Below are 26,725 nucleotides of genomic sequence, written 5' to 3' on the forward strand. Positions count from 1 at the left end.
TTCAATATTTCTTTAATCTCAGTTCAACAATTTGGACACACTAGATAAACATTTGGGTGGAAATGTCGGAATAATATGTTTAAAATGGCAAAGTAGTATATCCAACATGTTGAATTGATAAATACCAAATGTTCATTTTTTAAAAAATATACTCCCTCCGTTCCATAGTATGTGTGTATAATATGTGTCGCACGGAAAATGTGAACGAGCAACACATATTAAGGGACAGAGGAAGTACATAAAAAAAGAATATACTCACATTGGATCATCTTGCATTAATTTCAAACAACACAGCGGTTCAAACGCTTTTCCAAATAGGTTATTGGTTCATGAAAAAATTGTATTTCAATTTTAAAAATTAGGTAGATTTTCTTCCACCTCCTTTACTCCCATACTGACACGTGTCCTATACCTGACAGTTTGACACCTCTTTTCACCCATGCGCACGCACATCTACTCGGCCTACGCATCAACTCATCATCTCAACCGTTGCATGAATCTTAGACATTGAAAGGTACGGACTTGTTTAGTTGTTTTGGTCAAATTGTTTTGAACCGAAATTTTACTATTTCGGAGTACTAAATAAAGTCTATTTATAATTTTTTTTGCAGAGATGGATTATAAATTGCGAGACGAATCTAATGAGTCTAATTAATTCATGATTAATCCATAATTAGCGAATGGTTATTGTAACATCACTGTTGCAAATCATGGATTAAGTAGGCTCATTAGATTCGTCTCGCGATTTACAGCCCATCCGTAAAAAAAATTTATAAATAAACTTCATTTAGTACTATATTTAATTTGATGTTTTTGAGTGCAAAAACTTGAGATCTAAATGAGACGCCTGCGGCAGGTTGGCTAAATGGGCCGCCCAGCACATGCATCACTGGATCTTGCCTTGCTGTGCCCGGTGGCTCGGTACAACGACCTGTTAGCCGTGTTGTGCCAGCTAGTGCGTTTTTTTATTTTTTTATTTTTTGTTTTTGTTTTTTACTAAAATATATTTTCGATTTGGAAATTTACAGGAATATACCCCGGCCGCAGCGGGGCGGCTGGGGCATTTCTGAAAAAACTTTCGCGGAGAAAATTGCGCGCAGGTCGCTGGGGGCCGGTCGCCCGGCAGCGGGGCGGCCGGCCCTGGCCGCCCGGCCGGCCCTGGCCGCCCGGCTGTAGGGCGACCGGCTCTCCCACTCTTATATAAGGGTTGGCTGGTCCCCCCACTCCTCATTTACATCATTAAAATTCCAGAAACCAAGAAAAAAGAGGAAGGGGGGAGGGAAAGAGGCGAAGCCCTGCCGGATTTTCGAGCCGGTGACTGTAGGTAACAAAAATTCTTCTACGCTTTACAAATAGATTATGTTGTAATTATTTTTGTTGAAACAGTAGATTATCAATCAATTTAATTATTATTAGGAGTGATTAATGGTACATTTAGGTGCAGTTACTCGTAATGATTAGTGTTGATACATTACATTTAGTGTTAGATTAAGTATTAGAACTAGAAAACTGTTAGAGAAGTATTAGAAAGTCTTAAAAATTGGAATATAATATTAAATTTTTTTAGAAAATGTTAGAAAATTGTAGAAAGTATTTTGTTGAAACAGTAGTTTAGCAATCAGTTTAATTATTATTAGGAGTGATTAGTGGTACATTTAGGTGTAGTTACTGATAATGATTAGCGTTGATATAATATATTAGCAATCTGATTGCTCACTTGTGATTGTCAGGGCTCAACACCATGGCATCCTCAGGATCCACCTACATTCCATGGAGTAAGGTGACGGAAACAGTCCCCCAAGGAGTCCAGGTGACTATGTGTTTTTGCGGATCCTTGTGCAAACTAATGAAATCAAGGGTTTTGGGGTACGACTTTGGCAAGAGGTTCTTCATGTGCGAGAATTACGAGTACGATCCGCCCAAGCATTACGGCAAAGACCAAGCAAAGGTACTACAAAACACTATCAGAGTTTGTCACTTTCAGATCTAGTAATGACTTCTAACATGATTTGGGGAAAGACTCCACCGCCTCTATGTGATTTCGTGCAGTGGTTAGACACCGAGCAATCTCAGCAGGATAAGGACCACGTGGAGCGTCAAGCAAGGTGGGCTACACAAAGTTGGCAACGAATACTGCATGAAGAACAGATGGAGGAGAAGCGCAAGAAAAACCAAGAAGAGATTCAGAAGAGGATTGCAGAAGTGGAACGTCAGAAGACAGAGGAGCGTGAAGCTGATAGAGAGAGGAAACGAGAGAGGGCCCGCCGTGCTAAGGAAGCAGGGTCTAAAGCTATTAGGAAGGAAAAATATCCCCTGTGCACTCAGTAAAGCACCACCATGTAATCCCGGCATTTTATATTTTCCTAAGGCATGTTAGGTTTACTCACAACACGAGGTTATCGTATTGCACATGCCATACTTTTCATTGTTCAAGTACCTAGTAGTACGAACGTTTTAGGCCTCTGCTTTGTAATCGTAGCATTGTTTACAAAACTGTATTGCAAACCGAAAATTTATGATTTGTAACTACCCTTCTATTTTCAGTACACTACATTCAGTGAGCAATCTAATTGAACCAACCTACACATTTAGAACTGCAACCAAAAAATCTTACTACATAAATACCTTCGTAATATTACATGCTACAATCTGGTGCAAATACATATCCATACATAACGAAATGTAATTATCACATACAGGTCGGAATATATATTCATACATCTGGTTAAAATACATATGCACACATAACGGTATTTACGGTGAGTTTGCGCAACAGCAGTTAATCTACATGTATGTGGTGTAACAATTGAACACTCCCAGTGTGTCTTGTACTTGCCTTTGTAGGCATGTACTCGCCATGTACAATTGCCATTGACACACTTCACCTCATATTCTTTGCTGCTAGACTTCACAACTCTGAATTCTTTCCTTAACGATATAGCCCAAAGCTTCACAACATCTTGCACAGCTTCAATACTAGGATACTTTGCATCCTGCACAAACTCATTCTCTCTGTATTCGTACTCATTACTCCTAATATCATGTATCACTGGATTTCCAAAATCCTTGTTTCGCCATTCACCTAGCAACGGGTAGTCCTCATCGTCTGATGAGTCCCCACATTCTTCCATCATTCGAGCCTTTTGGTCTTCATTCTGTACCGCTTCCACTATTCCAGGTATCTGCTCCCCCTTATCAGATAAACCTTGTGGCTCAGGTTGAATGACATGCACATTCTGATCTTCTTTTTCTCCTACCTAATCAGCTATACCTTGCGGCTCAGGTTCTGTGACATGCATGTTCTGATCTTTATTTTCTTGTTCCACTGCTTGGTTCATATGAGATGATGTACTTGTTGACCCTTCACCGAAATGGGCTGCCTTCTGGTGAATCTAAATTAGCATTGCAAGAGGCCACCCGCGGTCAAGAGCTGCTTGTATGTAAGTCCGTCATTCTTCGGTGTTTGCTATAAGCATCAACTCCCAGAAATCCCCTTCAGTTCCCCAATTCGTCACAGTCTGAACGGTTAGGAAATGAGTCTTTGGATTCACATTGAATATCTCGTGAAGCCATTTGCGTATGGAACCAAAACTCCTCTCTAAGGGTTTATCTATTCCGCACTCTCTTCGTTCAAAAGCTGATAGATCTACTCCATACGCATCACGAGAAATATAGTAGTCACCATAATGAACTTGAAAACGAAGCTTGCTCGACATATCTGGACACACAATCATGATATTAAATTGATTGATAATCTACTGTTTCAACAAAAATAATTACAACATAATCTATTTGTAAAGCGTAGAAGAATTTTGGTTATCTGCAGTCGCCGGCTCGAAAATCCGATAGGGCTTCGCCTCTCTCCCTCCCTCCCTCTTTTTTTTGTTTCTGGAATTTTAGTGATGCAGATGAGGGGTGGGGGGACCAGCCAACCCTTATATAAGAGTGGGAGAGCCGGTCGCCCGGCAGCGGGGCGGCCGAGGTATATTCCTATAAATTTCCAAATCGAAAATATATTTTTATAAAAAACGAAAATATAAAATATAAAAATAAAAAAACCGCCCAGCTAGTTGCCCCGAGCCGTTCTGTTGGGCTAGCCCATCGTGGTCGTGCCGGTCCATCACCTCGCCATTTCAGAAACCATATATTCAACATGAAATTTTACAATTATCTCAAATATCACAACAAACACAACTGATAAGAAAATTTAAAATTACAAGTATTTTTTAATTAAAGATAATATATTTCACAAATAGAAACATTGGAACTTTTAAAATTTGTCATTACTCATAAAATATACCAGGATCAGTCAGGTCGGTCTGGTCGCGAGTTTTACGAGCCTGCCGTGCGCGTGCCGATTCGGTCTGGCTCTAAATAGATCATGCTGTGCCAGCACGGCGTACCGGAGGAGCGGCCCAGGCATGACCCGAAGTCCGTGCTGTGCCAACCCGAGTATGATCAGATCCGTGCCTAGACTGGGCTAAAATTCGGTGCTTCCAGACTTCCAGTCGGCCCACGCGCCGCGTGCCAAACGGCCAACTATCTTGGTGGGTGAGATGGCGGGAATGTTGGCTGGCCACGCCACGTGCCAGGATAGTTGCAGTCTAATTCAGCTGGGAAAGGGGATCGATTCAGATTCCGATTCCCGCGCAGCATTCAGGCGGCAGTTATGTTTCACGTAGCCCAATTCCAATTCTGAAATTCCTCAGCTCAATCACACGATCCAAACGAGGCGACTAGGGAAATAAGCTTGTGCGTTAGTCCTTCAGTCTCTGCTCAATTTACAGCAAAAACTTGCATACTAAAATAAAGCACATCTTAGTTTAGTGATGCATCGTTGTCCTTTTGCTAATTGGAGCTTCAGCTATGTGTTGGGCTATTTGGTTGAGTCAAAACGATGTTGTGTTCCTTTGATCGTGTCCTAACTCTTACTTGCAGGTAATCCGTAATCTTCAAAGGGACCTATTGGGCAAGGCTCTGGTCGCAGCTATCTGAAGAGGAAGCAATGATGTGTGTCAAAAATAACTGTCAAAGGCTGGAGGGGGTGGTAATGGAGCTCTTTACCAGATGGGGTTGAAACTTCAGAAAAAGGATTAGTTTTCTGAATGGAGTTTGTTTCCTAACTTGTTTTGCACTGCGTTCCTACCTGTAAGCTGTAGTCATCCGCATGTGGATGATCAAGGCTGGAATCTTCCATAATCTAAAAAAAATCGTTGTCCTTTTGATCTTCAAAATCTCGATATATTACAACTTATAATTCGGCCATCTTCTTGGTCTTGAGCTTTGAAACTTTGCTCTGACTGAGTTATTGACTTACACAGCCAGTACAACTTTTGCAAAGGTACTTGATTAAATCCAAATTCACATGTAGGGGTCACAACCTAATTATTTTTCTAGAGAAAGGGTTGACAGCGTCACCATCCCACACCTAAGTTTGAATTCACATGTTTTGGCTTCTCATTTGAATCCATTTTTTTAAAACATGGTTTTACCCCCAAAGGGTGTGCATGGTTGCAGTCAGCAGCCCTGCACTACAAGGATACTATTAATTACCCCAAGTTGGTATCCATGTTAGGGCTCTTCTTGTTAGTGATTTATATTCTCTGTTTCTTTAAGACAACGGTGGTGAACTATGGCCTCAGCACCAATAGAGATGTACATGGCCATATTGTTCAATTAAATGCTTCAAAAAAATATTGTTCAATTAAATATTGACCTCATGATTCGAATTTGTTGAATCCTAGTGTCTACTATATCCTCGAGTTAAGCGTTTCCTAGAGCCCATTGGCCAATTTCAAAAAATGTTATTATGTCGCTCTTGTATCTTTTTACATCATAATAAGCTTTCCTAGATAGAATTTGATTAGGCTGAACGATGGAAAACTCACCATCAAGCCGGTGCTTAATAATGTTTCCCCCCTTGATGCTAGTCTATTTTTGCTCTAGTCTTGGCGACTGATGGGATCCTTGCTGGATTGGTACACGTACATACGAGGCTTCTTTTCACAATACACTAAATGTGAACAAAGTTGAGCTGACAGCTGCATGATATTAGGGAATGGTTAGTGGCCCTATTTTCTCTATGCACATACCTTGACTCTTCCCTGGGATCGTGACATCTATCTATCATATCTAGATTTGACTGTTGTGTCTTCATATTTTGTAGGTAAGTTTGACCCATCTTTTGTTGTATGGGGTGCAGATGATTTGAGTGAAGCGGACGGAGTGCGTGGTGGCTGAATGAAATCAAGTCAAGAATGTGGAATAAGGGATATGCAAATAGTTGAAGTGAAGCGACCGGTCTGACTGCGGAGTGCTGCATGGGCTGAGTGAATATAATCATGCCAAGAATGAATGTGGAATAAGCGATGCCTACAAAAAAAAGATGGTAGTATGTAATAGTATTCTACTAGTCTTGAAAGTGAGATAGATATTTTACCTAAGAACGTGTGTTACTCATTAATTTGGGATTTTGGGGGTGCTCTAGGCTCTAGCGAGACCCCACCAAACATCCTTTTGAGTGTATGACCCGTGGGCCTACATCCTTTGGCCGTCAGCTCGGCCTAGCCAGCTACCGAACCGCCGCTGGATGGCCGCTGCTGCAGCCACCCGCGGCCTGGCCAGCCGCCTTCCGCGCCTGGCAAGCCGCCGTCGCGCCCGTGGTCTGGCCAGCAGCTACCAGCGCCTGCCAGCGGCCTCGCTGCCCAGCGTCAACGCCTGGCCAGTCGCCGCCCAGCGCAGAGGAGGTGGACGGGAGTGGTGACAGAGAGGGGAGGGTCCGATGGTCGAATTGCCAGCACCGTGGATGGGGGTTCGGGAGAGATGGCGTCCAAGGGATGATGCTGCGGGGATCGGAAATTAGGATTAGAATAAGCTTCTACATGTTTGTTGTTGGACTAAGATAATATACACCAGGGAGTTATGGTAGATCTTATCCGGATCGTCCATCTGATCCTATTTCTAGGTGTAAGTTCTGTCCTTTTGAGTGGTCTGAATTATGTTCCATCAATGTATGTATACGTATTTTCAATTTTCGTGCTGTACACCAGTTGTACATTTAATATAGGTGTCTCGGCATGGTCAGGACGGTACATTTTCAAAATCATTTGAACCACCTCTCTCTTTCCTCTTACGTTCATCCTCCCTCTCTCCTCTCTCTCTTCTCATAAGACACTTGCCATTCTCAATGCAAGTGTCATATGAGTTTCATTCTGATTAAATAACATACCACATAGCCAAAAGTGATGACATGGTATGGAATTTATGAAGAAAGAGAAGAATAGAGTTTCATAGGGATAAAACTTGGTGTGCACAGTTATTAAGTGCTATGAAACTGGAATGAAACTCCATTGAAAGCATTTGAGTTTCATCAACACACATTCATCAACTTCTATTGGTCACATGGTATACTTGGTCATTAATACCAATTAACAATTAAATATGATAACTTATCTATGAAACTGTATGATGAAACTATGCATTGAGAGAGATGGTTTCATTCTAGTGTCAAGCTAACATGGAACTCTTGGTAACTGTGTGATGCAACTATGCCCTGAGATTGACCTTAGTATCGGCGGCAACTCAGATCCGGATACTACAACAATGTAACCGCCAGATCCTGCAACATCGGAGCTAGATCCGGTAGTGGTAGTGCCGGAAATGAGGCACCGGGGGCTGGCTCCTACGGGCTATGGCGGAACCCCGCCTCCGCTGCTGAGACTGACATGCAAATCCTCGGTCGTGGTGCCGGCGAGGGACTTCTCGCCCCTCTGGTCGACTTCAAGCAGCTAGTGGTGGTGGTGGTTCTCGTCGACCACATAGCCATCGCCCTCGACGGGCGGCGGCGGCGTGATGTCGGCGGCGGCGCACTCAAGGACGGGGATTGAGTCGGTGTGCCGGCCCAGGCCGCAGTGGATGGCGGCAGTGATGTGGAGGCTCATGACGAGCCCTAGCTCGGAGCCCGCCTGTGGCGCTCCAGCGCCAGGACAGTGTGCTTGACAAACTCGAGCGCGCGCGGCGGCGCCCTCCCCGGAGACCATGGCATCACATGCCTGCTTGAGCTCCACCAACCCCTACCGACGACGATGGCGACCGCGGCCACAAGGCCCCCTTCCCACCACCACTGCCGTTGCTGTCGGGTCGGGGACGTCACTGCCGACGATGAAGCCTGCATGAGGAGACCATGGCATCGTGCGCCTGCAAGGCCGGGGCCGCCGCCGGTGCCAATGAGGGTGTCCACAGCCGCGAGGCCCCCTTCCCGCTACCGCTGCTGTTGCTGCATGCGGCCGGGCCGGGGATGTAACACCCCTAAACTAATTAGTAAAAGAATCATTTTGTCATATGCATCATCAAATGAGTTCAAAACAGGTTTAGCATGATTTCCAGAATATCCATATTTCAATCTGGAACCTCCGGGTTGGGGCTTGCCCGGAGTATCCAGAAAGAAACCCGGAGTTTCCGAGTTTTGTGAGTTGTATACGTGTCAAACACACATCACATGCATGCCACGTACCCCCCCCCCGAGCCCACACGTCAGCCCAAACTCCAGGACACCCCCCTGCCCACTCTCTCTCACTCTCATTCACCCAAACCCTTCTCTCTCTCTCTAACTAAGCCATGGAGGAGCTCCACGATCTCCTCCACCTTTGAGCCATCCACCTCGCCGGAGCACGACGTCGATGAGTTGCACCACCTTGACAACATCTTCATCTTGGAGCTAGGAGCATCCCCAAGCTTCTCCTCCCTCTTCTTCATCTTCCTCAAGCTTCAAGGAAGAAAGACGAGCTTGAGCTTCACCAATCCCTCTCTACCACCTTGAAGCCCTTACTGGTATTGCACTTGTCACCAATGAGCTCATCCTCTCCCTAATCTACCCCTATTGCCATAGGTTTGGAGCCATTAGAGCACTTTCACCATTGATGACCTAGAGCTTTGAAACCCCAATGCATGTAGGTTTTAGCTACCAAATTTGACTCCACACACTCTAGGAACCTTTAGGAACAAACCCCATCCCAAACCGTGGTCGGAATTGTCGGCGACGGGCTTTCCAATGTTCATCTGCCAGAGTCTTCGGGCTGAAAGTAGGAGTATCTAGGGCATGTCTGGGGAACTCGGAGTATCTGGGCCGAAACCCGGAGTATCCGGGTTTGCCTGTACGGAGTGTCCGGGCATAAGGCTGGAGTATCCGAGAACCCCCAAAATATGGCCCCTGGGTAGTCAGTTAATCCCCCTACATTTACTTATACTTGATCCCTATATGTATTATATATCTAGTCTCTTTTATCATAGTTTTGATCTCTACATGGCATATTTACTTATCAAGCATCATTGCACTCGTGTAGAGACCGTGACGTCGGATGAAGAGGAGCGTGAGCAAGAGTCGAAGACTGTGGAAGACAACGCTCCCATTGAAACTCAAGGCAGGCACCTAAGCATCTCTTATCCCATATTTTGGATCAATGAAGTTATATAAGTGTCTTGGTTGTGCATAAGTTACTATTCGTATCAATGTTTGCTTAGAACTTATTTGATGCATTACCAACCTTGTTTAGAACACTACCCTCTAGGTGAGTATGTTTGTTTAGGTGTCGCGAATTATATGCTTAGCCATGCTTAGCTTCGGTAGAAGACGAGGGGTGGCAAGGTCACCACCGCTTGCGAGTTATAGGATGTTTGATTAATTATACATTCTTAGTTAATGATGGTTAAAAGTTGAACAACTATGCAAGATGATTCGGAAATGGGCAAGAATGGTAGGGCCATGTTGGGAGAGGAATCCAAATGGTTAGTCTTGCTTGGGTTAGTTAAGGACCGTCTCTTTGGTCGCCGGTCTCTTGAGCACTTTTCCGTACAAACCACATGCTTAATAATGGGACAGTAAGCCAACTAGCATGAGTCACACCTTGCCTTGATTGGATTCGGTGCAAGTTGTGATGGAGTATGATCGGCAGTTCTGGTGCACTTGTCCTTCCCGACCATTCGCTCATAGTTGGTTGTGTTTGTGTGAAAGGTTGAGGCATGAATCAACACTTATCCTTGGCGACGGGTATGGTTGTTGGTCTTGTTCTCGTGTGGGAAAAATTGTACACCCATGCATGGTTTTTGAACTATTGCAATAGCCGCGCTCGGTCTTTGAGCACGCTCTTTGAGGTTCGCTCCAATGTAGAGTTTCGAGAATGAGTTCATGGAAGATTGATCTCAAGTTATACATGATCACTTTACTTATGCAAATGTATTGATGAATGATATAGAAATCATAGATGCTATTTCTTTTGCTTATTATGACTTGATCAAAGTTAGATGCTTTTTATGCAAATCTAAATACCATGACCTATCCTTGCTACCTACCAACACAGTCTCCTTGAGGTCGGGCAAGTATATACCCATATCGGATAAGTCCTGCGAGTACCCTTTACTCATGGTGCTATCGTTAAAGTTGATGTAGGTGACACGCAGTCGGAGGCTGTCTTTGGGTATTTCTACCCCGCGGACGGAGGTGCGGATGAGAAGTAGAAGGCCTGTGGCTACGAGAAGGACACTATCGGCATATAGTGTTTACCTTCTTATTTTGTGTTATGTAGGAAGTGCACGTGTCGTATAACTTTCCGCTGCAAAACTCTAAAAAACCAGATGTAATATGTTGAACCTCTTCGTAATGTGAAATTGTGTTTGGATGGGCTTATGTAATGGTATTGCTGTTGTCCGAGTGGAGTGTGTTTAAATCCTAGACGGTGCTCATGACACATTCCTAGGACTACCGGGATTGATCTTTTTAATCGAGTTGATCAACGAACAATGACTTGATTAAACGAGATCAATTTGGGCGAATGTCGCCGCCACCCTGCTCCACCACCACCACGATGCTGCCGCCGACCTCACGCCGGAGCTGCAGAGCCACCCCTAGCTGTCCATCGGCGGGAAAAGGATGCAGAGCTATGGATAGCCAACGCGCAGTGGGCGGCGAGACCTTCTCCCTCCTCCGCCACCTACATGAGCTCTATCTTGGGTGATGGTGTGAGGGGGAGCGTGTGTGGTGGCTGCCTGAGCAAGGCCCGTGCTACTGCCGGCTCCTCCAATTCACAAGTGGCGGCGTCAGCCTGCGGGAACTACGCGGTGATGAAGCTGGCAGAAGGGAAGGAGAAGATGGAGAAGGAGCGGAGGTGATGCTCCACCGCCGAGGAGGCCCTGTGCATGATCAGGCACGCGGTGAGGCGATACTAGTGAGGGGGTTGATAGGGACAGGATGGCGACGACGGTGACTACTGCGTTTAGGGAGATCAACCATAGCATGATGGAGCCCAGCCATGCCGGCACCGGCAGCCACCGCAACACTGCCACCATCGTCTGCACCCACCAACTCGTTCGGCCGAGTTCTCTGCTGCTCAACCTCAGCAAGCAACAGCAGTCGTGTTGTCGGTCGAAACCCACCGGCGAGTAGCGACAGGCAACACGAAGAGCCGGGAGGTCGCCGGGGCGCTGGCAGGCACTGCTCCCTCGTCAACGGCCCGCAATTCCGTCACGCGCCCGGAGATTCCGGAGAATGTCGGGCGTGCCACCTGACCTATACCCGATCAGGAGGGTGCGAATGTGCTTACAACGATTTGCCTGCATACACAAACACGTGGAAACGTAAGTCCGAGCCATGGTCGGCTCCCCGGGACGACTCTTGCATCGGCTTTAAAGAGCCGATCAGGTCCCGGTGTCAGATTGGATCTGCATCTATCCGGATATCGATGAATAAAACAGATAATTATGAGAAAATTACTTCAATTAAATCTAGCTGATCCTATCCACGACGGTAAAAGCCTCACTGCTAGATCGGAACATCCTACACGTAACTAGGCCTAGCGAACATAACAGATAACTAAACCATAACTGAAAACAGAGGCCTAAGAACTAGCAAAAGCCGATTCCCGGAACAATCCCTATCAAGGCTAAGATAAAGCATCTATTACATCATCGGAACATCCAATCCATTTGCAGGGCCTAACTTAGCAGATATAAACTAATCCTTATGAAATAAGAACAACCGTAACAGATTGGATCTACTAGATAGAAAAGAAGCAAGATGTTGCCTCCATGCAACTAATTCTATGCAACAAGAATTAGCATAAGATTGAAACGTGACTGCACAGAGACAACATGATATTCGTAGATGGTAAGCAACAAAAGCACGATGAGTCTACTAAAGGCCATGCTACGTACATCAGGATAAGTAGCATTACTCGCCATAAAAAACACTTCAGTACGAGTAACACCAAGGTAAAAGCAAGAACAACGCTGCCCTGATCGCAAGAAGCGATCAGGGCAGCATGACGCTTACTTGGATGAAACCCTAGAATTAGGGGTGGCGATGCGCCGAGAGTTGTTGTTTGCGAGACGTGATGACGTTCTTCTTCTACGAATAACATAGGGTACATATTTATAGTCCGGAGACTTGGGAAACAATCTAAACTAATGTGTCCATATCGGACTCTATCTCTAACTCAATCTGAACTAAATCTAAGGATACATGGCCCACATGGCCCAAATGCTCACGCAGGAGCCGATTCGTAAGCCTTCTTCAATCTCTTCGTTAAGCCCAACTCACTCACGGCCCATTAATTAACCCTGTTAATTTATGGCGATAAAACATGCCCCCTGGTTTTGGCAATGATAATTCCAAAACCACTCCGTCGCTTCATCTTCCCGTTAATGCTAATTAAAAACTGCTGCAACCACCAAGGAAGACACAACATCTCTGCAACTGGCTCCTCGTAGAATGTAAAACTGCCGATCCGTCTTCCATCTTTCTACTATTTAACCTCACCCCGAATCGGCTCTTTTCACGGCAAACTCATCTTCCTCCCAAGCCAAGTAGCACAGAAAAACCCCAATCCTCCAGCAGCCAGTAGCCATGGCGATCTCCTCCTCTTCCGGCTCCAACTCCTTCGGAGATTCTTCCTCCTCCTCTTCTCCTTCTTCTTCTTCCCTCTCCGCTTCTTCCATCGACTCCATCCTGGAGAGCCGAGAGCCGACTCCTGAGTGGGATCTGACAGCAGCGTACGAGGCGCTGGCTCCTCTGCACTGGGATGCAGAGGAGTTCGACTTCGGGGCCGTCTCCGAAAAGGACGAGCCGAGACCGAGGGGGAAGACCTCCAACTCCTGTTCCAGGAGGAGTTGGAGAGCAGCGACGAAGAAGACCCCTCTTCGGATGGAGCCGATTCCTCCTCGGAAGAGGATATCGGCTCCTCCTTCAGCGACGAACCGATGGGCGGAAAGCCCTTCCGGTTCCTTGGGTCCTCCGAGGAGGACAGTGAGGAAGAGAACAACGGCAGCGGCGGTCGGAGCAGCGACTTCGGGTCTGAAGGCGGCAGCAGCGCCTTCGACAGCGACGACGACGATGACGACGATGACAACAGCGACGACGGCAGAGATGCGCCGGCCCGGAGCCCCAAACGCCGTAGGTACTAGGTACCTACGAGCAGTAGACGTAGTACTGTAGGAGTAGGATTGTAAAGCCGAAGGATTATTCCTTTGTCAAATCGGCTTTTTCCTTGTAAAAACCTTTCCTTTTAATGAAGTCAATTTCCTTCAATTCTACGTGTTTGATTTGTTTTCCAAAAAGCCGATGGCAACGCATCAGGCTTCTATAAATATCCAAGAGCCGACGAAATTCAAACTAGAAGCAACCCGCACAAGAACAGAGTATCACTTCCACCTTGAACCGAACTCGAAACAAACTCTCAAATCTGAGCGTAATTCGAAAACCCAGCTCTACAAATTCGAGCAAGAACTTCTCCAAGCATCCGGAATTCGAATCAAAGCCCACAGCAATCAAACCCTAATTCAACAGATCTGAACCATGGTAGACTCTACAGCTCAGACAACAAATTCTGCAATCGATGATACGGCAATCTGCGGCCTGAAGGTAACATCCAGCCCAATCCTTTTAACTTTCTTCAGCTTATTAAGCCTCTGAAAAAATCAAACTCTGAAACATGACACCATATGTAAATTTCTGAATCTCTGAACTTCAGGTGTCAGACATCTTTCTACCGCATCCTTCCAATCCAAAATATTTCTGTCTTGGCCCACGAGCTTATAAAAATCCGACAGATTTAATCTCTTGTGAAGCAAATAGGATTCCTTTCGTGAGTCAAAACATTGATTTGAACATCTGGGCCGACTGCTTAAGAGCCTGGCCTAACCCTCCTGAGAGCTGGATTACATGGTACAGCAGAGTAGCATTCCTGAGAGCTTATATGCCCTTGTGGCAGGAATTGAACATAGCCGATGCACTTAGCTTATTATTATCTCCTCTTGACAAAGATGAAAATCTTCTGAAAACCATCGGCTATTTTTGGTCTGATGCCCTGAACTATTTCTTCTTTGGCCACAGTCCCATGACCCCTACTCTGCTAGATGTCACCATGATCACTGGCCTAGACATTGGATCTCCGAATCCAGCTGCCCACAAAATGGCAGAAGTCTCCTTTAAACTTTCATCCAAGGCAAATTGCACAAACTGGGACACTTACATGAACCAGCACATGAAAACAAGAGGTCCAGTGACTGAAAAGGAACACACAGCCTTTTTAAATATTTGGTTAGAAAATTTCATCTTCTGTGGTCCTTCTTTAGCTCCAACTAAGAATTACCTTCCTTTGGCCTACCACCTGGCCCATGGAAATTGCACCGGCCTAGGCAAGCTTTTTCTTGGAGAAACATACAGATATCTACATTTGATGACATCTAACTTGCTTAACCAAAAGAAACTAAGAACTGGAGGCCCATGGTGGTTTATTCAGTTGTGGGCACAACTGTACTTTCAGCACCAGATCCCAAACTTCCAAAGCCTGACCAAGAATTCCTTTCCTGATGAGAGTGGCAAACCAATTAGATGTACTAGCTATGGCCAAGCCTTATTCAGCCTCCCCGGCAGCAAACTGAATCCAACAGATGCAGCAAACTGGTTCAGAGTTTTCTATAAAGGCTTAGAGAATCCCCTTTATTTCCCATTCACTGAATCTGAAGCTTTTGAGAACCCAACTGCCTTCAGACTAGATAGCTTTGCCGATGATAACAGCACTCGGCATCTGTATTCTTTAATGATCCGACCTGGTTTCCTCCCTGTTGGCATGAGTACTTCCAATAGAATTATCAAACCAGGCAATGAAACCTATCAACCAGTCATAGCAGGTCGGCAATTTGGCTTAGGACAAGTCCCTCCCCACTTCCATATTAACCACTTGGTGGAGAGCAGAGCCGATCTACCTGATGGTCTCACCAGCTCAAGATGCTACAGCATGTTTGACAACCTCCACATTCCAACACCAGCCGATCTGTCCTTCACTTCCTCTTCAATCGGCTTTAACACTTGGTGGGAAATGTGGAAAACTCACATTTTCAGAAGAGCTTTAGGCCCTCTACTGCAGCAAATTGATTCTGAATATGTAATCCCCGAGGAAGAGGTACTGAATCTATGCACTTTATCCCTTCTGAGTCCTCTATCCTTTTACTTGCCTAATCCTCGCTCACCTCTCTTATAGCAACAAGATGGTCCAGCACCTGTGACCAGTAACGGGGAACCATTCCACTTTCTTCCAACTGCTCCTGATGTCCTCTTTTGCAAGGGATCACCATCAATGAAGAAAGTAATAATGGCTGTTCAGCTAGACTTACTCCAGTCGGCTTCTAAACGAAGACAAACTTCTGCAAGTGCTGCCCCCCGAGTGCCAACTAAGAAAATGAAGATGATCACGAGGCGAGTCATCAAGAAATCAGCACAAGCTTCCCCGAGTCCATTAGAGTCTAACACCAACCAGGTAACTCATTTTTCCAAAACCACTTCTTTATTGCGTACACATGTACTCTGGTTGACTGTAATTTTATTTCCAAGACGCAACTGAAGACATCCTTGAAACTAGTAGCCCAGCACAACACGAAGTCATTGTTCATGAAGCTGACACTGGAGCAACTGAAACTTCAAATGCTCTGACGGATGTGCATGACGAACAGGCTGACATAGTCGAAGCCCCTGTTGTCACCTCCAATCCAACCGGATCGGCTACACCTAAACCGATCATCACTTCTTGTTCAGAACATGTAACTTTTGTGAGCCGATTTAAAATCAGCTGATTACCCCATTAATGCACTTCGTTCCCAACTAATCTTCATCGTATCGGCAGGGCTTCAATATTTTAGACCTGCTCTCCTTTGACCCAGCATCAATGGGTCTGAATGTACGGAATGCAGAAGTGCAGCCACAATAGCAACCGATTACAATTACAAATTAGCTTCAGAATATCAAGGACCTGCTCTCTGCTCCAATTACTGCTCTAGTTGGTGATTCCAGTGAAATAAAGAACATCTTCGAGCAAATAGAATCCCAACTCCCGGAGCCATTGCAAATCAAGCTTTGGCCAGCCAGCAATCTTCCATTCTTCCGGATAGAAGTGAATAGAGCACAACAAAGAATAGAAGCACGTCGTTCTCAAATTTCTCTGAAAGCCGACATTGCTCAAAAGTGCAAGGCCCTCAATCAGAAGAAGACAACTCTAGATATCAAAGCTAACGTGTCTGCCAACATGAACCGACTCGACCTCCTAAATAAAGAATTGGCAGAACTCGAAGAAAAGGTTCGTACCACCAAGAAACTCATCCAGGCCGAGGAAGCTTCTATTGCAAACTCCAAGCAAGAAACCCAGGAAATAGCCGAGCAGATACAAGCAGAGTTTGTAGAGATAAGCACCTTGAGTCGGCAGATAGTAACAGGCGATGACAAGGATGACGAAGCAATCATAGCACGAGCAGACGCTATCCGCACAGAAGCCATCCATGCCATAGAAGAATTCCTGAATCAATAGATAGGCTCAAGAAACTTTTAGTATTGCCTGTTAACCTGAAACTTGTAACTGTTTTAAAACATCTTAAGTCGATGGTCGCACATCGGCTGTCTCACTTTTCATATATTATCTCTTTTTTCTTACTGGCCAACTCAACATGTTGGCCTCTCATGATTTTTTTTACTGGCCAACTCAACGTGTTGGCCTTTTATGATATTTTTTTTACTGGCCAACTCAACGTGTTGGCCTTTTATGATATATTTTTTTTACTGGCCAACTCAACGTGTTGGCCTATTATACTGCAGCCAGATGGATTTCATCGGCTTTTGTCATTCACCCTCCCACATGCTCGGGAAATATTTCTTGAGGTGCTGGCCATTGACAGCCACAGGAAACTTGACACCATCCAACTCTTCAAGCATGTAGGCATTTCCAGGCAAAACCTGATCAACCTTGTACGGCCCATGCCAAGTTGGAGACCACTTGCCATATTTTCTATCTTTAGTTCCCAATGGCAAAACTGCCTCCCAAACTAGGTCTCCAACCTGGAATTCTTTCGGCCTGACCATTTTGTTATATGCACGAGCAACTTTAGCCTTATTTTTCCTTAATCTTCTCCAGCGACCAAAGTCTTAGCTCTGTAAGATCCTCCACATTATCGGTCATCAAAGCTGCATACTGTTCAGCCGATAGATCATTCTGAAACTCAACACGTCTCGATCCGGCCATAATCTCAAATGGTAACACAACATCTTGGTCGTAGACCAAATGGTATGGTGACGTCTTGATGGATCCGTGACACAAAATACGATATGCCCACAAAACCTCTGACAACACCTCATGCCAGCGCCTAGGATATTCATCGATCTTCCTTTTGATCAGCTTGATCAGGCTCTGGTTGGATGCTTCAGCTTGTCCATTAGCCTGGGCATAATATGGAGATGATCTGATCAACTTGAACCCCGTGTCATCGGCAAATTTTCTGAATTCCTCCGATATAAAGACCGATCCTCCATCGGTCGTAATGGTCTGAGGGATCCCAAACCTATGAATGATGTGCTCTTTAATGAAATTGATCACATCTTTTGATGCCACCGACCTCATGGGTACTGCCTCCACCCATTTTGTGAAATAATCCGTAACAGCTAGCACCCATTGGTGACCTTTGCTAGATGGTGGGTTAATCTGGCCAATCATATCCATGGCCCAACCCCTGAACGGCCATGACTTAATAATATAATAATAGGATTCATTACTGAAGCCGGTACCATCTGAATCTTGCCGAATTTCTGACATGCCTGACATCCCTTGTAATATTTAAAACAATCCTCAAGCATGGTAGGCCAGTAATATCTCGATCGCCTAATCAGCCACTTCATCTTATGAGCCGATTGATGAGTACCGCAAGCTCCTTCATGAACCTCATGCAAGAGCCGATTCGACTCCGAAGGCCCCAAACATTTAAGCAGCAATCCTTCCAAAGTCCTGTAGAACATGTCGTACCCTATCAGAACATACTTCATAGCTTTGAGCCTTATCCTTCTGGGTGCCCCCCCCCCCCGAGCCGAATCCTTCAAATAATTGAAGATATCGGCTCTCCAGTCTCCAGGTTCTAGAAACTGAACCTCTACATCGACCCCGTTGGCCGTTTCCTTGTATCCAGAAGCCATCTGTGCCAAATCATTGGCTTCATTGTTCAAAGTCCTCCGTATCCAGTGGAAATTAATGTATCTAAATTGTGACATCAACTCACGGCATTGCATCCATATCGGAAAAAGAGCCTCGCTCTCACATTTATATTCTTCTGTGAGCTGAGAAATCACAAGCTTCGAATCCCCAAATATTTCCACTACTTCTGCACCAGCTTTCAAGAGTAATTCCATTCTCTTGCGAACGGCTTCATATTCTACCAAATTATTGGTGCATGGGGCAGTCATCCTAATATAGAAAGAGTAAGTCGCCCCTCGAGGTGACACCAACAGAATTCCCACGCCGCACCCATCATCACAAGCTGATCCATCAAAGAACATGGCCCAGGCACGTACAAAAATTGCAGATACATCAGTGTTGACTCTGTCTGCAATGAGATCCGCCAGTGCCTGCCCCTTGACCGCCTTTGCAGGTTGATATCGGATATCGAATTCTGACAATGCAAACATCCATTTTCCCAGTCGGCCTTTCAGAATAGGAGCTGACAACATATGCTTGATGACATCCGATTTACATATGACAATTGTTTCCGCCGAGAGCAAAATATGTCGAAGCTTTGTACATGTAAAGAATAAACAAGGACAAAGCTTTTCGATCTCAGGATACCTGGTCTCGGCGTCCAACATGTGCCTGCTGAGGTAGAAGACAACCCTCTCTTGGTCGTCATGCTTCTGTATCAGAACCGAGGCGATGGAAGTGTCACCCACGGACAAGTACACGTAGAAAGGCCTGTCTTGCCGTGGAGGAACCAAAACTGGAGGCTTCGACAAATATTCCTTGATTTCGTTGAAAGCTTGCTGCTGCTCTGCCCCCCAGTGAAATTCATCATCGGACTTGATCTTTACCAAACCCATGAATGGCTCGATACGCCCAGACAGATTGGATATAAATCGTCTGACAAAGTTGATTTTGCCGATGAGTTTCTGTAGTTCCTTCTTCGTAGTGGGCGGTTTCATTGTTTTTTACCGCTTCCTGACTCTTCAAGCCGATCTCGATTCCCCGCTCATGCACCAGGAATCCTAAGAACTGACCGGCTGACACGCCAAAGGAACATTTCTTTGGGTTCATTTTGAGCCCAAACTTCCGAGTTCGCTCCAAAACCTTACGCAGATCTTCCAGATACCCCTAGCTGACATGGACTTGACCACGACATCATCAATGTAAATTTCTACCAGCTTGCCGATGAGATCATGAAAAATGTAATTCATGGCACGTTGGTACGTTGCACCGGCATTTTTCAATCCAAAGGTCATAACCAAGTACTCGAACAAGCCGACGGCACCTGGTACTCTGAACGCAGTCTTGCTTATGTCTTCTACGGCCATGAAGATCTTGTTGTAGCCAGCGTTACCGTCCATAAAGCTGAGCATTTTGTGGCCAGCAGCGGCGTTGATCAATGTTTCTGCCACGGGCTTCAGATATTCGTCCTTTGGTGTTGCTTTGTTAAGGTCTCTGAAGTCCACGCAGACTCTCCATCGGCCATCCTTCTTCTGTACAGGGACCACACTAGAGATCCACTCTGCGTACCTACATGGCCTGATGAACCATGCGTCCAACATCTTTTGCACCTCTTTCTTGACCTCCTCTAGGACTTCAGCCTTCATCTGCCTTGCTCGTTGTTGAAACGGCCGAAATCCTTTCTTAAGCGGGAGCCGATGTTCAACGATGCTTCTATCCAGATCGGGCATCTCAGTATAATCCCATGCGAAACAATCCCGGTATTCCCTTAAGAGTGCAATCATCGGCTCACGCAGACTTGGGTCTAGCTTCTTGCTGATAAATGTTGGTTGCGGCTTATCCCCGGGACCAATATCGACTTCCTCCAAATCATCAGCTGATGTAAACCCGTACCCCAACTTGCCGTCACCTGTTAAATCGACTGTGGATGCAGGCGACTCGTCATCATCTGCTACGTCGACAGCAAACACGGGGAGATGACAAAAGAAAATTTTCGGTCGGCCGCACGGGCCGGCCGTCTCTATATTACTCTTTGGAACTGAATGCACATTAACTGGCCAACTAACGGAACATGTCATTGTTTGTACATGATGTAACAACTTTAACTCCAAACATATATTACTCATTTTTTGGGCCGGTCGCTGGGACCAGCCTCTCTAATCTTGCTGGATTTTGTAGCTTGCCAGGATGTGTCTACTCTGTGAGGCCGGTGGATAAGACCAGCCTCAGCCCATTTTTTTGTCGCTTCGATCCGATCACAATCTTCCAGCGCGATCCCAGAGATCGGCTCTTGCCCTTCCGCATCCCAGGCATTCATGTCCGCAAGCGAAACCTCGCTGGAATCATCTGCACGGACCACCTCCACTTCATCGCCATCCCACTGGACCAAACACTGGTTCATTGTGGAAGGAACACAACAATTTGCATGAATCCAGTCCCTCCCAAGCAGCACTGTGTATGTACTCTTGCTGTTGACGATGAAGAACAAGGTTGGGATGGTCTTGCGGCCAACTGTCAATTCCACATTGAGGACACCCTTCGCCTCTGACGGTTGACCGTTGAAATCATTGAGCATGACATTGGTCTTGATGAGATCAGCAGTAGAACGACCCAATCGGCGCAGCACCTAGTACGGCATCAGGTTGACTGCGGCGCCAGTGTCGACCAACATCCTATTCACAGGCTTGCCATTGATGAAGCCCTTAAGATACAATCCCTTCAGGTGCTTGTAGCTTTTCTCCTTGGGCTTCTCGAAGATGATCGGCTGTGGGCCGAGATCCAGCTGTGCAATGGCCAATTCCTCCGGTTGGGATGCCCGAAACTCCGACGGCAGCACGAACACCATGTTCACATCAGCCGATGGCTTGTCATCGGCTCTTGGCTGCTTGGGGTGCCACTCCCTCCTTGGAGGGCGCCTCTCCTCCCTTCGCGGTCGCCTGACTTGCTCCGTGAGATTCGGACGCGCTTTCTTCAGCACGTCAAGGTACTTTGCTTCCGCCTCTTCGAGATTGCGCAGGCGCTGCACTCTGCGCTTCTGTGATCGGCTGAGCCCGTCAGGACACCACCGTAGACGATGATACTTGTCTTCTTCTTCTGGCTCGAGATCATCCCTGGATGGCCGCCTCACACGGTCATTGTGACGTGCCCTGGGCCCTAAGCGCTGGAACACTGATGTATCACCTTGCTGGCGTCCCTGAGGCCTGCACTCCAAGCAATCATCTATAGTAGGTAATCGGCTCATGCCGGAATTCCAACAGTACCTGAAGAACGGGCAATGCCAGTGGTCTTGTATAGCCTGGCGTCTCCCCAGCGTCCTCCCTGTGCGGTGTTCGTACTCATCTTCTTCCGATTCGTATCGGCGGCGCAACTTGTACTGATACTGGTATTTTTCCAGAAGCCGATTAGAAGCTGGGAGCTGATTGCGGATGTGACGCACTTGCTCTTCAGTCACATGTTGTCGTTCCAGCTCGTGTTCATCCTAGGGCCGTTTGCCAGAAGCGGCCTCTCTCCTCTACTCATCACGGCGGCGCATGGGTCCCGCCATGATGATCTGAAACGCCAAATTCTGGCCCTCAGTTCCAAGATCCGACAGCTCTACCACGTTAGCTTGTGGGAACGGTTGACTGTCCACTTTCATCGTGTGTTGGGCCAGAATTAATCGGCCTTGCTCGATAGCCTATTGGATCTGCCGACGTAGCTCTTTACAGTCATTTGTGGCATGGGTGAACGAGTGGTGCCACTTGCAGTACAACCTCCCCTGCGGCTCTTGTTCCATCTGCAGCTTGTGACTCTCTGGGAGCTTCAACTGTTTCTCCTTGAGCAGTAAGTCGAATATCTGCTCTGCCTTGGCCACGTCAAAGTCAAAGCCCTTCACAAGCCCCTTCTGTTTAGCCCATTTGCACGGGACGGGGTTTGGGGTTTGCCCCCCGGGTCCACTCTGCCACAGCCACTTCTTGTTCCCCGCCAGAATCATCAGAATCACCAGCTTGGGCCATATTAACATGGCACTTGAACTTTTCTTGGTACAGATCAGGGTGGTAGTGTTCATATGCTGTAAGCTTCTGCACCATGTGTGCCAGCGAGGAAAATTCCAACTGAAAAGCCAGATCCTTGATCGGCTTGGCGAGTCCTAGAACAGCCAAATCAACTGCCTCCTTCTCTGTGATGCGTGATGTATAGCATCGGTTCTTGACTTCTCGGAAGCGCTGCACGTACTCTGAGACATTTTCCCCTCGCTTCTGCCTGACTTGAGCCAGGTCGGCAATCCCGGCTTCAGCAGCTTCTGAATGATACTGGGTGTGAAACTGATCTTCCAGCTGCCTCCAAGTCTGGATCGAATCTGGAGGCAGTGATGTGTACCATCCAAAAGCTGAACCTGTGAGAGACTGGGAGAAGAAACGGACCCTCAGAGGATCCGATACTGAGATCATCCCAAGCTGCGTCAGGTATCGGCTCACATGCTCAATGGAGCTGGCTCCTTCTGATCCGCTGAATTTGGTGAACTCCGGAAGCCGATACTTGGGTGGCAACGGGATCAAATCATAGTCACTTGGACATGGCTTGGAATAGCCGATCGCCTTTCTCTTGGGCAGGATGCCAAATTGGTCCCTTAGTATTGCACTGACCTACTCCGCACTAAGAACTCCTGGGGCCGAGGGTTCAGCACTCGGCCTGGTAGCGTACTTTGCCAGCCATGCCTGCTTCTCTGCGTCTGCTCCTGAGGCTCCTGTACCCACTAGCTGTCCCGTGCATGTTGAGTTGATATTGTCAGGTATGTACACGCAGGTGTAGCCATGCGGGATCTCTTTAGGCGGCTCGCTCAGGAACTGTCCTTCTCCAGAGTCACCACCGATCTTGTAGACGACATAGATCGGCGAGCTTTGCTGTCCTGCTGCTGCGAGTGAATATGGCAATGGCGGCCTAGACTGGAGCGAGGCATCTCCCCTGTGACTCCCCAAGACTAGTCCTGACGGGGAGTACTGGTTCTTGATCACCTCCTGGACAACGCGATGTGCCACGCGCTCAAGCTCGTTCACCAGGCTCTCTGAGTGCCGATGAAGCGCGTGAGACACCATATAGTTCATCTCCTGGCGTAGGGCCCTGGTGCGCTCCTCTGAAGGCACGGACAGATCAACGTTGTCGAGAGCGCCCTCTGGTGAGAACCCCTTCCACCTGATGCCATGGTTGCGGGTCCTCTCGAAAGAGCCGATGAGATCGGCTTCGAACTGAGCTTTGACCTCATCATATTTTAGCTTGTGTTCTGGAGTCAGCTCTTCATACGTGACAGGTTTGGTGACCGGCGGAACCGGTGCTTGGTCGTGAGCCCCTATCATCTCTGCGGCGGGCGTTGTTGTTGATGAAGGTCCCACTGGGCGTGCCAGAATGTGTTGTCGGTCGAAACCCACCGGCGAGCAGCGACAGGCAACACGAAGAGCCGGGAGGTCGCCAGGGCGCTGGCAGGCACTGCTCCCTCGTCAACGGCCCGCAATTCCGTCACGCGCCCGGAGATTCCGGAGAATGTCGGGCGTGCCACCTGACCTATACCCGATCAGGAGGGTGCGAACGTGCTTGCAACGATTTGCCTGCATACACAAACACGTGGAAACGTAAGTCCGAGCCGTGGTCGGCTCCCCGGGACAACTCTTGTATCGGCTTTAAAGAGCCGATCAGGTCCCGGTGTCAGATTGGATCTGCATCTATCCGGATATCGATGAATAAAACAGATAATTATGAGAAACTTACTTCAATTAAATCTAGCTGATCCTATCCACGACGGTAAAAGCCTCACTGCTAGATCGGAACATCCTACACATAACTAGGCCTAACGAACATAACAGATAACTAAACCATAACCGAAAACAGAGGCCTAAGAACTAGCAAAAGCCGATTCCCGGAACAATACCTATCAAGGCTAAGATAAAGCATCTATTACATCACCGGAACATCCAATCCGTTTGCAGGGCCTAACTTAGCAGATATAAACTAATCCTTATAAAATAAGAACAACTGTAACAGATTGGATCTACTAGATAGAAAAGAAGCAAGGTGTTGCCTCCATGCAACTAATTCTATGCAACAAGAATTAGCATAAGATTGAAACGTGACTGCACAGAGACAACATGATATTCGTAGATGGTAAGCAACAAAAGCACGATGAGTCTACTAAAGGTCATGCTACGAATATCAGGATAACTAGCATTACTCGCCATAAAAAATGTTTCAGTACGAGTAACACCAAGGTAAAAGCAAGAACAACGCTGCCCTGATCGCAAGAAGCGATCAGGGCAGCATGGCGCTTACTTGGATGAAACCCTAGAATTAGGGGTGGCGATGCGCCGAGAGTTGTTGTTTGCGAGACGTAATGACGTTCTTCTTCTACTAATAACATAGGGTACATATTTATAGTCCGGAGACTTGGGAAACAATCTAAACTAATGTGTCCATATCGGACTCTATCTCTAACTCAATCTGAACTAAATCTAAGGATACATGGCCCACATGGCCCAAATGCTCACGCAGGAGCCGATTCGTAAGCCTTCTTCAATCTCTTCATTAAGCTCAACTCACTCACGGCCCATTAATTAACCCTGTTAATTTATGGCAATAACAAGCCGGCAAGAAGCTAAGTTCCGTGTTAGAATTTTTGCACCGTATTCTATGGAAACCAGAGTCCTTGTGCAAACTTTGGAAACTCCAACAGAGGCCACTAGATCCCCATCCGAGGGCACCGGTCAGATCTGTGGTACATTTTCACTTAGGCGCCCGCCCTCACCCCACCGGTGCCTGTTTTTTTTTCGCATCCCCGTCCGTTCCGTTCCGTCACGCGCTGGTGGAGCCTCCATTTTGTCTCCCCCAGATCTGAGCCCCCTGCCGCTTGATGTCAAGGGGAGCACTCATCCGCCCCACAGCGCCGCCACGCCCTCCCAGAGCGCCGCCGCCCTCACCTCGCCTGGAGCACCGCCGCCCTCCACCGCCTCGCCTCTGTTCCATGCGGGATGGCCAACAGCACCGCCGGCTCCACCAGCGTTGCCTCCCTCGGGTCTCCGCCGCCTCCCTCGGGTCGCCGCCGGCTCCACCAGCGCTGCCTCCCTCGAGTCGCAAGGGTCCCCGCCGCCATCGTCGCAAGGCCATGGAGCAGCCCAACAGTGCCGGCGCCCTCCACCTAAGTGACAGGAAACAGGATCCATCAAATGAATTGTGTTCTGACATTTTAGGTGATTTGGTTAGAATTGTGTCCTGTTATTTGAAATTATTTAGATTGAATTGTACTCTCTCATCTGAAAATATGTAACGATTTGTACTCTGTCATCTGAAAATATGTAATGGATTTGTGTTCTGTTATTTGATAATGACATTGACTCAAGTGCAGACCTCATTCTCTACTAGACATTAAGTTTAGGAATGGTTCTATCGAAATTCCATGCCTTGTTATTGATGAATATACAGGTGGTCTTTTCAGGAATCTCATTGCTTTTGAGCAAACCTGCCCTCAGTTTGGGGATGACTTCACGGCTTACATTGTTTTCAGATCACAGAATATTAGTATGCCAGAAGATGTAACTCTACTTGTTGATAGAGAAATAATTGTCCACCACCTTGATAGTGATAAGCATGCATCTGATTTATTTACCGTGCTCAGTAAAGATGTAGTATTTGATTTCAATGGCAAGTATTACTTAAAGCCACTCTGCTTGCCCATGGAAGCACACTATCAGAGTCGTCTAAACCGATGGATTTCTCGGCTCTGGGTGAATCATTTCAGTAATCCATGGTTGGCCTTAGCTGCATTAGGGACAGTCCTTGTGCTTATCTGCACCATTGTTCAAACCATCTTAACTGTGCTGGCATGCGTTAAACCACTTGATCACAAATGACTAGTACCAAGGACTACCTCATGACATCAGGATCACCAATCAGGCATTTCATTGGCAGGTATTTACATGCTTTCATTCATTGTGTATTTATCTCCCTGGTTACAGTTACATGCAGATTTTCCTTATCGTTGCATAAATTTTATTAAGATCCTTTTACCTCTGGTTACATTTAGACTGTCCTTATCACATAAATTTATCAAGATCTTTATCCTATCAGTTTTAAGTGCTTATATTGTTGGAATATGTATCTTATGAATGTGGACTAGAACTGCTCCACCCCAGCTGGCAGCATTGTATCTTAAGATGTTGTTGGGTGGGTATAAAAGAAGATAAAATAATAATTGCCATACCAAATAA

General features: G+C 46.6%; 1 protein-coding gene across 1 annotated transcript; it reads left to right on the forward strand.

Annotated features, from left to right (window-relative positions):
* Positions 1-10,989: 10,989 nt before the first annotated feature.
* LOC120681066 (UPF0481 protein At3g47200-like) lies at positions 10,990-26,368 on the forward strand. The gene is made up of 2 exons (XM_039962610.1): positions 10,990-11,159; positions 25,864-26,368. The coding sequence occupies exons 1-2, from the start codon at positions 10,990-10,992 to the stop codon at positions 26,366-26,368; spliced, it is 675 nt and encodes a 224-aa protein (XP_039818544.1).
* The last annotated feature ends 357 nt before the right edge of the window (positions 26,369-26,725 follow it).

The sequence above is a fragment of the Panicum virgatum genome, chromosome 7N (genome assembly GCF_016808335.1).
Source record: "Panicum virgatum strain AP13 chromosome 7N, P.virgatum_v5, whole genome shotgun sequence".
Classification (NCBI taxonomy): domain Eukaryota; kingdom Viridiplantae; phylum Streptophyta; class Magnoliopsida; order Poales; family Poaceae; genus Panicum; species Panicum virgatum.